Raw genomic sequence first — 12323 nt, 5'->3', positions numbered from 1 at the left:
CCGCCACCGATGACGTCATCGGTGTGCGCAGCGCCCCGCTACCGCCCCGATCGCGATATTTGGCAGCGACCGCCTCTAGCGCCGCTCGCTAATCGCGCCCGGTTCACGGGGTCTACCTGTGGCGGCAGTGGCGCAAATTAAGGTGGAGGTGTGGGGCGGCCGCCTGCCAGCACCTCCGTCCCCGGTCTCCTGTTCTCCCCCCGCGGCATTGCCGGCTGTTTTCCGAGAGCCCGGCACTTCTCCTCGGTGCCGGGCTCTTTTGCCGGCACTCGCGATCGCTCATCGCGCTGGTGCAGGCCCCTCCCCCTTAAGAACGGGAGGAAGGCCTGCAGTACCACAGCGTGTGGCGCTGCGGCACGTTGCGCTGCAATATTCAGTTTCAGCGCCCTAAGCGGGACGCGGAGCACCTCGAGCCTCGCCCCGTCTCCCTCTTGGGGCGCTCAAGCTGAATTTCCAGCGATCGCTGCTGCTCCGATCGCAGCGCAAAATCTGGCGCCCAGGCGAGCTTGGCGCCCCGTTTGCGGCTCCGCCCAATTTCTCCCTCATTATCTGGTAATTTATCTCATTGCTGTTTGTGGGACCTTGCTGTACCAAATTAGCTGCCACATTTTCTTCCATTACACCAGTGACGATACTTAAAAAGTACATTTTCTCTCATTGGCTGTGTAGTGCTTTGGTACGTCCTGCGGTCCTGAAAGGCATTATATAAAGGGAAGGTTGCTCGCTCTTTCTTTTCATTCAATAATTTACATTGGTAACCAGTTTCCAATAGCATTTTGACTTTGAAACTTGTTTGCTTTCCCTTGCACATACCATAGACAGATAGGACTGTGATTTTTTTCTTGAAATGGTCAAATTGGCAATTGTTATAGTTCAGTTAAGGGTTTGCCACATAACATTAGGTGCTGTCTATTACACTCAACTAGTCATGTAATACAATGTTCTCAGGGCTATGTACCATTAGAATCTTGAGACTATATTTAAATATGCAATAGATGTAGAAAGAAGGAAGGAAAAAGAGAAAGGAACCTGCACTGTTCTGTAGGTCATGAGTCCCACTACTCACTTTGTGTACTCTATTATATACATGGAAGTTTGATTGAATGCGGAAGAATGTTAGATTAGCTACTGCAGACTTTTCTGGGCCCGATCAGTGTTAATGGGGTGGTAACAACCCCAAAATGGGGTTGGTAGACTTATCGCCCTAGTAATGCTGGAGATGCCACCGATTTTAAAGGAGGCAGACCTTTTGCGGGAGGGGGGTTGGGTGGCTGGAAGTAAAACATTAATTTGTTAACGGGAATATTTTTGCCAAGGAATTACTGCAGCATTTTATTTGGATATGGAACTTTTCTCATAGCAGGAAAACCGCACCTGTATGATAAACTTTTGAGAAACTAGATCTTCTCCCATGGCGTTACTTTCAGAAAAATAAAACATTTTCCTTTTAACATAAAGCATTATCGGGTTCTGCATTCGTCTGCCAAAATTGCTCACTATTCCAAAATCATACTGGAATGCAAAGATAAACCCTGGCTTCTATTCTTTACTGCTAACCGTCTTCTTAAACCCCTCTCCCCTGTCTCCTCCACCCTCACCTCTGACAACAAGTGTGAGGAACTCATGGACTTCTTTGTCTCTAAGATTGAGACCATTTGTTCAGCTGTCTCTGCCATTTCCCTTCCTTCCCCTAGCCCACCGGGCCAAACTTCCTCTAAGGTTCCTCCCTGCCCTAGCCCTGCACTCGCATTTTTCTCCAGTTTCTCTCCAATCTCCCCTCATGACCTCTCTGCACCCATCTTGCCTATGAGACCCATTTCCTGCTCCCTTGACCCTATTCCCACTAAACTGCTGTCCACCTAACTTCCCTTTCTGGCTTCCATGTTAGCTGACATTGTTAACGGTTCTCTCTCCTCGGGTACTGTCCCCCTCTCCCTCAAATCTGCCGTCATCACCCCTCCTCAAAAAACCAACCCTTGACCTCTCTGTCCTTTATAACTAACGCCCCATCTCCAACTGCTCTTTCCTCCACAGTCATTGAACGTGTTGTCACCTCCCAAAGTCGTGCCCATCATTCCCGCAACTGCATGTTTGAATCCTTCCAATCAGGTGTCCACCCCACCTCAGTGCTGAAACAGCTCTCATCAAAGTCACAAATTCCTTTGTGACTGTGACAAAGGTAAACTATCCCTCCTCATCCTTCTTGACTTGTCTACAGCCTTTGACACGGTTGACCACTCCATCCTTCTCCAACGCCTCTCTACTGTTGTCCAGCTGAGTGGGACTGCACTCTCCTAGTTCCATTCTTATCCATCTAATCGTAGCCAGAGAATCACCTGCCATGGCTTTTCTTCCCGCTCCCACATCGTTACCTCTGGTGTCCCCCAAGGATCTATCCTTGGACCCCTCCTATTTCTCATCCACTTGCTGCCCCTTGGCGACATCATACGAAAACACAGCGCCAGTTTCCAAATGTACGCTGACGACACCCAGCTCTACCTCACCAACACGTCCCTCAACACCTCCATGGTCTCTAAATTGTCAGACTGCTTGTCCGACATCCAGTTCTGGATGAGCAGAAATTTTCTCCCAATTGAATATTGGGAAGACTGAAGCCATTGGGGTCGATTTTCAGTGTGCCGTGAGGCGGGCTTTTAGGCGTGCGGGGGAGCAAAAATCCCGAATTCTGGGGTCCCGACACCATCCCGCCCAAAACCCGCCTCCACATAAGTTTCAAAGGAGGCGGGTACCCGCCCCGCACCGGGACCCGCCGACCCAAGGCGGGAAGGGATTAGTGCCAATTAACTGCCTGTTAACAGGTAGTTAACGGGCAGTTTTTAGCCTAATCCCTATTTTGAGGGATGTCGTGTGGGATTCCCGACGGCTCCAAACCACGCCAGGTTAGAGCAGGCGGGCCGTCGGACTTGGAGGGGTCGAGATGTCGGTGTTCAGGTGAGTGATGTGTGCATGAGTGCAAAGGTAAGTGTGTTTGGTGTGTCTAAAGTGTGTAAAGAAGTTTAAATTACCTGTACTTACCTTTACAGCCTTCCTTCCTCTAGGCTTCGGGAGTCCATCATTCAGCCGGCACAGAAAGCAGAATGGCCGCGAGCTGTCAAAAGTGACAGCCTTCAGCTTTCAGTGCCGGCGAGATTTCTAACTGAGTCTGCGTAGAAGGACTCAGGTTAGAAGTAAGACTGTCGGTGTTTGACAGCTTCAAACAGCTGTGAAACACTGATATTTCATCTGTCAACACGTCTTGACAGATGAAATTTCAGTCTGTGACGTCACCTGTTGCTGGGTGGCCCTTAATTGGCCCGCTGGGCGGGCTCAACAAGGTCAATCAAGGGAAAATCGCGTGGATTGGCTGCATCTCGATGGAGGCGGGACTAAAACCCGAAAGTTGTAGTCCCGCCTCCTTCCCGACTTCTGAATGAAAATCCAGCCCATTGTTTTCGGTCCCCGCCACAAACTCCGTTCCCTAGCCACTGACTCCATCCCTCTCCCTAACATCTGTCTGAGGCTGAACCACACTGTTCGCAACCTTGGTGTCATATTTGACCCTGAAATGAGCTTCTGACCACATATTCCCGGCATAATTAAGACCGCCTATATCCACCTCCGTAACATCGCCCGTCTCTGCCCATGCCTCAGCTCATCCGCTATTGAAACCCTCATCCATGCTTTTGTTACCTCGAGACTTGACTATTCCAATGCACTCCTGGCTGGCCTCCCATGTTCTACCCTACGTAAACTTGAGGTCATCCAAAAATTGGCTGCCCGTGTCCTAACTCTCACCAAGTCCCGTTCACCCATCACCCCTGTGCTCACTGACCTGCATTGGCTCCTGGTGAAGCAATGACTTGATTTCAAAATTCTCATCCTTGTTTTCAATTCCTTCCATGGCCTCGCCCCTCCCTATCTCTTTAATCTCCTTCAGCCCCACAAACTCCTGCCCACCCGAGACATCCGCGCTCCTCTGATTCTGCCTTCTTGTGCATCCCTGATTATAATCGCTCAACCATTGGTGGTCGTGCCTTCTGTTGCCTAGGCCCTAAGCTCTGGACTTCTGTCCCTAAACCTCTCCGCCTCTCTACCTCTCTTTCCTCCTTTAAGACACTCCTTAAAACCTACCTCTTTGATCAAGTTTTTGGTCACCTGCCCTAATTTCTCCTTATGTGGCTCGATGTCAAATTTTTTGTCTTGTAATAGTCCTGTGAAGCATCTTGGGACGTTTTACTACATTAAAGGCGCTATATAAATACAGGTTGTTGTTATTTGTCATAATTATATCACTTTTATTCTGACTTTCTAATTCTGTTCTGTCTTTCTGTTTGTACTCCATTCTCTCATTGTGATGTCTATCTCTTTGTATCCTACTCTTTCTCTCCCTGTCCCTCACTGTCTCTGACCATTCTCACTGTTCTTGTAAACCTTATCTTCACTAGGTCTCTTTCTTCTGTGTGTTTTTCAATCTCTGCAGGATACTCAGAAGTCTTCCTTTACATATATACTCGGTGTCCATCTCTTACCTTTTGAAAATCCAGTGTATACAGCAACATGGTGGCGGACATTTGCTGGATTGGGGTTGGGTATCTGAAGCTGGAGTTGATGGAGTTTGCTCAGTTGAGAAAGTGGCAGTTGAAACTCTGGCAAGGAGAAGCAAGGTTGGGGCCTGTGGTTGGCACTTTAGGAAGCAGACAGAGGATGCTATGGGCTGGGAAAGAGGTTGGTTGGAGCCTGCGAGTATGACCGGGTTTAGGAGACCTGGGATCTGAGTGAGCAGTTGCTGGGACTGCACTGTGGGGTGGGACCATTTGTCTGGAGATGAGGGTGGTTAAGTGTGAAATCTGAGTTTATGGGAACAGGTGTGCAATGAGAGTGCTGGGGTCCGGAAGCACGAGGAATATCTTGCAGCAATGGACGCCTTGAGGGGTGGGGGGCTGGCCTTGTGAATGCTTGGCGTGGTCTGAGGTTTGTGAGCACTGGGATCAGTTCCAGGGTCCAGAAGCACTGACGACTGATTTTGGTGGATAACAATTGGTCCCAATTAGTAAGCCTACACTTGGCGAGGATCTTGGAACACTGGGCAGTGGTCGGAGAGCAGGAGAGGTGGGTGGAATTTGGGGTCTGTACACGTGCGAGTGCACGTGAACTCACCCAATCTGCCAGGAGCAGAGATGGCAGGCATCCTGGGAGAGCAACAGATCCTGGCCATACAAGGAGCAGTTTACTGTGGTGGGCGGAATACCACTGAAACGCTGATTCAGATAAAACGTACAATTTCATTTTGTTTAACCCTGACCAGAATGAATCTCCATAACGTGAAAATGACCATAATGGGCAGAAAATTGGAAGTTTCTGGATTACACATATGTAGGTTTCATGGTCATCGGCAGATGCAATTATTAGCTTTCTGGGCTAAAATTTAAATCTATATACTATAAATGATTTCAATTATCACTATCAAAACTTTCCATTACAGTGTTAACACCCTGGTGGACGTGCAGGATATGAAAGCCTAGAGTGGACCATGAGGGCACTGTGGCTGATGTATCCTGAATGAGAGGAGGCCGGTAATCTTGTCGGACATTTTTAAGGTGGCATTTGGGAGAGTTTTGTCTTTTTCAGAATGGTTTAAAGCATATAGCTCGAAAGTCAGTGAGAAACTGAGGATGCCTGCTGGAAACAGGTTTTATTAAAATTCGAGCGATTTGATTGGTTTTGTGGTGGTTAAGGTAGCTTTTCCCTAGTTTAGTGATGTGAAATGCTTTTTGATTTGTTTATTTTTAATCAATTGGATATTTGAGTCAATCGGCATTGTTTACTTAAACAGATGGTGGTTTGTGATTTGTTGTTTTATTTAATCAATACTATACTTGAACCAATCAGAATTTTTGCCCCACAGACGCTATGGATGCATGGTTGATGCAAGACTTTTAATTATATTGATTTTAAAAGTGGGTTTGCTCTAACCTTGTATTGTGAAGTGCTCTGATTACACTGAATTATTGTAATGTTACTCGCTGAGGCTTTCCTCACTGGGATGCTACAGTCTGACTAATTAGTTAATCAGGAAATTGAATAATTCCACAAAATGAGCTATTCGAAAGATGTGTGCTTGGGTCTCAATTCAGTCTGAAATGCATAATGTATTGTTTAGCAAAATTAGAGTTCTAACCACTTGCCTCTTGATAATCTTTTGATTGATTTAAAGTGTGTTAAATGGTCAGATGGTTTATCAATAGCGACGACAAATGTGTTAATTAGATTTGAGGCTCCAATGAAATGCTATTAATAAGATTGAAAAGTATTCACATGGAAAATCAATGCCCAAACTAGTCATCAGCCTCTCGCAACTAAATACAGCATTCTATCAGCTCGAATTAGCTTTCATCTCCGAGAATCTATATTGGCATGTATGGGTTCCATCAAGAAGTAAGTATGGTCCTGGAAATGATGTATTATAATTAGCTTGTTATTTTTAACAGATTGGTGCCAGAGATTGCTGGGACATATATGTTCTTTTGGGGAGCAGCAAGGGAAGCCATGGTGCTTTCCCATAGGTGAAAGTACAATCCTGTCTTGTACTCCTTGTAGCTACAATCTCAATAGTATCATAAACCAAAGTAGAAAGACATTTAATATGTGGCCAAGGATCAGAGAAATACTGCCTGTGGTTAGAATAAGTTTATGTTTAATCTGTGTAACCACCTTGCGCAATATTGGAAGTCTTATGATTTGAAGGAGGTAGTTATTCCATGACGTTGTCACAATCGCTCTATCATATGCATAACATAGTGTATTAATGAGCATAATCTTGTACCAAAAATAAAACTTCTTGATTTAAGATCTCATCTGAAAGACAAAAGATCCTGGCCTGTAATTTCCGATAGGAGGCTCCCTGTGTGCGGATGCCTATCGGGAAAAAAATCTACGGACTTACCTGAGGGCTCCCGAGGTCCGGACACTTCCGCTCCTGGGCCTCTCCACAGTCGAAATGCGCAGGGCCCACGTATCCCAGGGGCGCATGCAGTTCACAAGCATCCCTGGGATCACGTGGGCCAGGCCAGCCAGTAGGAGAAGGAAATCTCCCTCCATATTTTTGACAGATAGATCTGTCAAATATATGAATGGGGATCACTGAAAAAAGACATTAAAACATTAAATATTTTTTTTTATAAATCACGTTTTTAAAATGAGTTAAAATGACATTAAATTAAATATTTTAAACAAAAATTTAATTTTTCGAAAAAATAATGAAGGTTTTTTACGGGGCTAAAAATAAACTTTTTTTAAAAAGTAGTTTTTTAAATTATAACTGAGTGGAAACATTTTTTTAAAAACTTTTTTAAACTCTTATGCGTAAGATTTCTAAGGGTTTTCTGCAGGCGGAGGTTCTCCAGAAAGCGGAACTATCCGTCCGCAGAGGCCCTTCTCTAGGGCAGACGTCCAATCTGTCGAGCGTTCTTGATGGATCGGAAATGCCGGTTTTCAGCGCAAGTGCTTGGCATGCCTAAAACCGGCATTTCCGATGTCCCTACGGGTGTGTACACAGCCCATACACACCCGTAGGCATCGGAAAATACGGGCCCCTATTTTAAATAGGTTGGTGAGACTGAGATTGCACGAGCCCAACCCCACTTGGAGAGGTGACGGCTGATTTTGAAAGAAAGTAAACACATCAGATAACAAAAGCAACAAAAATAAAAATGTAAAACATTTCAAACCCGCCCACTTCCAGTTTTAACGGAGGCAGGACGGGGGGTTAGGCAAACAGCACGTTCTCAGGAGACGGGTCCCTCAATTCAATATTTTAATGAGGCTGCATGCCTAAAATTATTTCTCATTTCCAACTTCAACTTCGGGTTTCCCGGGCCTTGAGAAACCCAGCTGTTGAAGGGAGACGAAGACTGCTGGATGGAACAGGTAAGTGCCTTTCCAGCGCTGCTTGTGTCCCAGGAGGACCAGGAGTCCTCCCCTCTCCCCATCTCTCCCGGCAACCAAGGCCACCAAGCTACCGCCTTAATCTCCCCTTGTGATCTCTTTCCCGGCCCCCTCCCCCATGTGCTCCACAACCACCCCTGCGATCTTCCTGGACCCCTCCTCCATGACCTCCCTTGCCCGGGATCTTCTCCATGGGCCCTCCCCGCAATCTTCTCCACGTCCTCACCCCTCCCACCCAACCCCCACGATTTTTTCCATGGCCCCACCCCATCATCCCCCCCCCGCCCCCCCCCCCCCCCCCCTCACCCAATCTGGCTGGCTGCAGCTGGGAAACTGATTCCAAAAATGGTAATCAGGTCCTGCCATTAAATTTGGCAGGACCTGAGGGAAACCCGTACTTCTGGGTTTCCCGACCACTAAACTGCACCCTGCTCCCTCCCCGCCTCCCCGTAAATATCGGGGCTCTTGTCTCCATATAGGGCAATATGAACAACAACCTTCTTGCATTTATATGGAGCCTTTAACATAGAAAAATGTCTCAAGGCACTTAAATGGTCCTCTTTTAAGTAGGCCAGTGAACCTGTGGGGCTGGGGGATTACATTAAATGTAAGGTTAGTTTTTTTTTAGAAATGCTGGTCAGATGCAACCGAGCACAAACATTTACTGTAAATCTCCACCTATAATTCCATCATGAATGGGGAGTGCGATCCGCTGCATGACAATTTTTTTTATCACTGAAAAGGATTTTCATTGTACCATTGCAAAGGCAATTCTGCACAGAATGCTCGTTCCCAACCCCCCTCATACTTACAGATCCAAGTTTCAACCAGGCATTTAGTAAGTGTACAGATGTCTAGTTATGATATTTGAATAATGTGGCAATTCAGATCAATGCAATTGCTATGAACACTAAAGTAATGTTTTTAGATCAAGGAAAATATATTGAGAACATGTGTTGTAGAAAGCAATTTTGTCTTTCAGAACTTTGTTTTATTTTTAAAACGTTTTAATTCCTTTAAATTCTATTTTTCACCCTGGAATCTCGTGGAGACTGGACAAGTGCCCACAAACATCTTTGTGGCTTCTGCTTGTGTTGTTTTGTTGCCAGTTAGTAAAGGAAGCTGAAACTTGTTTTGAAGCGTGTGATAGGGTAGTACCCCGTAGAAACAATGGCCTAGCAATTCCAAGATGCAGGTTGGGTTCGGGTTTGAAATTTTACAGGCGTGAAAAGGGTGCCAGAGTGTTCAATATGGTGGGCGGTATGCACCTGCGCATCCTGAGCCGGAAGTGTGACACACACTATATCAAAGGAGGCATCCAGGGCTTTTGTCTAAAACAGGTAGGCCCTTTGCATATGCAAATAGGGGGCCTAACGCACATTTGAGGCTTCCTTTGTAAAAATTGGGCTCCCCTGAAGGCCAGCTGTGTTCAGGGTAACGTGGTCTACATGAGGCCTAACCAGCGGTCCTTTAAAGGGGCTGCTGCGGGCTGTCACCTTAAAAAAAAAAAAAAAAAAAAAAAAAAAAATAATAATATATATATATATATATATAACTTGAATGTGGAGCTTGAGAGGAGCACTCCTGCTCCTCCTGGCTCCACGTTATAACTTTGGGCCGTTGCCACAGTTTGCCCTCCCTCTCCCAGTTGCTGCTTCCCCCTCCCTCCCGATCACTGCACCCCCTCTCCCCCCCCCCCCCAACCCCCCGACTATATATACACTAACAATTTGTATCCAAATGTGTAAAATAATTGGTTGTTTTTATTATAGTTAAAAATCTGCATGTTTGTAAAGCATTTCGACTTTCAATTTTGTTTATGGAGCTCCGATGTCATCTGTTGAATTTTTTTGAAGAATTATCTAATCTTATTTTCATAAGGATAAAGATTGAAAATCAATAAAAAATTGGTAAGAAATTTTCTAAAATGGTTTTGTTCTGCTTTTACAGAAGTATCATGGCCACTTTCATCCATAGTTAGAAATTTAGTTGACTCCCTAAAACTATTTCAGATAGGACCCTTACAAGTGGTAAAGAAAGGAAACGTTTATCCCAGCAGTCTCTGCTGTATTCAGAGCCAGGCCCCAGAGGTATGTTAACCCACTGCACCACTGATTCCATAGAAGTCTTGACTTCTATTTTCTTGGGTGCTGCAGCCCTTCAGGTTTTAAAACTGTGTACTCAGTGTTCAGGGGTGTAAATGTTCAGTGCCATCCTTTTCCTTTTCTTCAATGCTGATGGATGTGCTGTATAGTTCTAGCATTTTCTTTGTTTTAGATTTCCAGCATTTGCAGTTGTGTTTTTTCTTTTCCTTTTTCTATCTTAATTCTTCCTAGAAATTAAACTAAATGACTAATCCTGTTTAGAAAATATCTCCCGCTACTTTCTTTTTCAGATGCCAGCACTCAAACAGAGACGACTGGACCAATACTCCATCGCAAAATTGCTTGTGTTTCTGCAGCAGTATCCGACGAGTCAGTGGCAGGCGACAGCGGTGTATATGAAGCAGTCAGAAGGTATACAATACATTCTCCAGGCTATTCATTTATTAGTGAAGGTGTAAAAAAGAGTTTCTGTTGTCCTGTTTCTCCTTGTGTACTTGGTGAACCCTGTTTTTCTTAGTCTTAAAACTTGCCATTTACTGTATTCCAAAAGGACCTCAGTGGATCGGATCCGGCACAACATTTTCACCTGATTTCTGTAGTTCTTGTTCTGTACAAAATAAATCACAGCAATTAGTTGTTACAAAAAAATTACCTTTCTGTTCAAATGTTGTTAACCACCGTTTTACCCCTTTGATGTTTTTGAAAATTAAATACTACTGTACAAGGATGAACCTCATTGGAGTTGCTTATTTAGTGGGTGTCTTAATTTTGGAATTATTGTTTTTTTGTGATCGCCTAGCAGCAGAATGAACACTTGAAGTGCTATGCCAATTATTTTAAATATGTGTCCTTCTGAAACTTGTTTAATACTTTAGTGTTGCCATGGTTTGATTCCTTTTATGTAGTAAATTTTAAACTTTATTTATATTGCAGCTTTTCGTGTAAAGGCAGTCATAGTGTATATGCTAAAATTCTACTTCATTGTGTTACCAAATCCCTTCAACAAAATTGATCAGAATCTACGTACAGTTACTGAAAAATGCAAAATAACTCCTTAACTAATGAGTTGTGCAGTGTGTTCTTACATGTTACCTTCTAATCTAACTCCAGATCATGTGAGGCAGAGGATTTACTTTTTGATGATGAAATAGAAGCACTAGGAGCTTCCCGACTCCAGATTGGAATGAAGTAAGATTTGTATTCCTCTTCGATATTGTCAAAGTTTTAAAAATTGCTGGCCACTGGAACACTACAACTTTTCATTCTTATAACTGAAAACAACTTCTCACTTGTCAATGGTTCACTTGAATTGTAACCAAAAGAGAAGAATTCTAAAAATCAAATCAAATCTATCCTAAGTATCCCATGGGAGATAGGAAAGAAGGGACAGGGAAACAACTGAAATGGGAATTCAGTGGAAAATTTGGAAAAGCTTGAAGGCCAAGAGAGAGCCATGATGGCCTTCACTAAACTGGCCAAACTGCTTTGTTTCTCCGCTCACTCAAACTGAAATTTGCTGCTTTATACTTCATTTTTCATAGAGTTTCATTAATTTGCGTAGTATTTTGGTGAGGTATTACCTGTATTGCTCTTTGCAAAATTTCTTGCTTACCAATAAGTGTCCTTTTTTGCAGGTATGATGATAAAAGCAAAAGATTTGCAATATTTATTATTCAGTTGAGTAATCCAGCAGCACTCTCATTACCACAGAACCGCACAGTGTAAGTAGAAAAAAGCTTTCTGATCCAGTTGTGCATGATTTCATCACCACTTAGTATTATTGCTTTTGTTGCAAATTAAACATTGAGATGGGGTTAAGCTGATTGAAGTACTGACCAAGTTAGCTGAAAGGGTAGTATTTGTGATGACCTTTTTGGAAAGCGAATACACTTTAAAAAGGTGAATATTGTTAAGTTTATTTGCACTCCCTATTCCTGGAGACAATGCAGATTGTTGAATGCCAACATTTATGGTTTTTTATACTATTATATGGGTTTGGGAAAAAGAAAAATAATTAAAGTTTTAATAAATTTAAATGTGTGACCAGAACTCCCCTTTGGATTCACGTGTCAAAATGCTCCATCTTAAAAAGCATCAACTACCTTTGGTGGAACAATTATTGAGCTTTAACACGTTCTGCATAGCTTTTACATTGTACCATAAAAGATTTGCTGCTGCAAATTAGAGGGCAGAATGAATCCATGCACTTGTATTGAGGCAATATTAATTTCAAGTGCAAAGTACAGGCCAAAATTATGGCTCTGATGCGTGCTT

General features: G+C 43.9%; 1 protein-coding gene across 1 annotated transcript in view; it reads left to right on the top strand.

Moving 5' to 3' along the window:
• wwc1 (WW and C2 domain containing 1) overlaps window positions 1-12323 on the top strand; it is a 158761-nt gene that overhangs the window by 88187 nt on the left and 58251 nt on the right. The window contains exons 12-14 of the mRNA XM_085995775.1: window positions 10340-10460; window positions 11160-11237; window positions 11684-11770. Of these exons, the coding sequence (XP_085851901.1) occupies window positions 10340-10460; window positions 11160-11237; window positions 11684-11770 (286 nt within the window). The remainder of the gene's footprint in view (window positions 1-10339; window positions 10461-11159; window positions 11238-11683; window positions 11771-12323) is intronic.

The sequence above is a fragment of the Somniosus microcephalus genome, chromosome 8 (genome assembly GCF_052327205.1).
Source record: "Somniosus microcephalus isolate GS21.2 chromosome 8, FLI_Smic_1.0, whole genome shotgun sequence".
Classification (NCBI taxonomy): Eukaryota; Metazoa; Chordata; class Chondrichthyes; order Squaliformes; family Somniosidae; genus Somniosus; species Somniosus microcephalus.
Note: the sequence above shows the minus strand (reverse complement) of the source record. Positions and strands in the feature narration are given on the sequence as shown.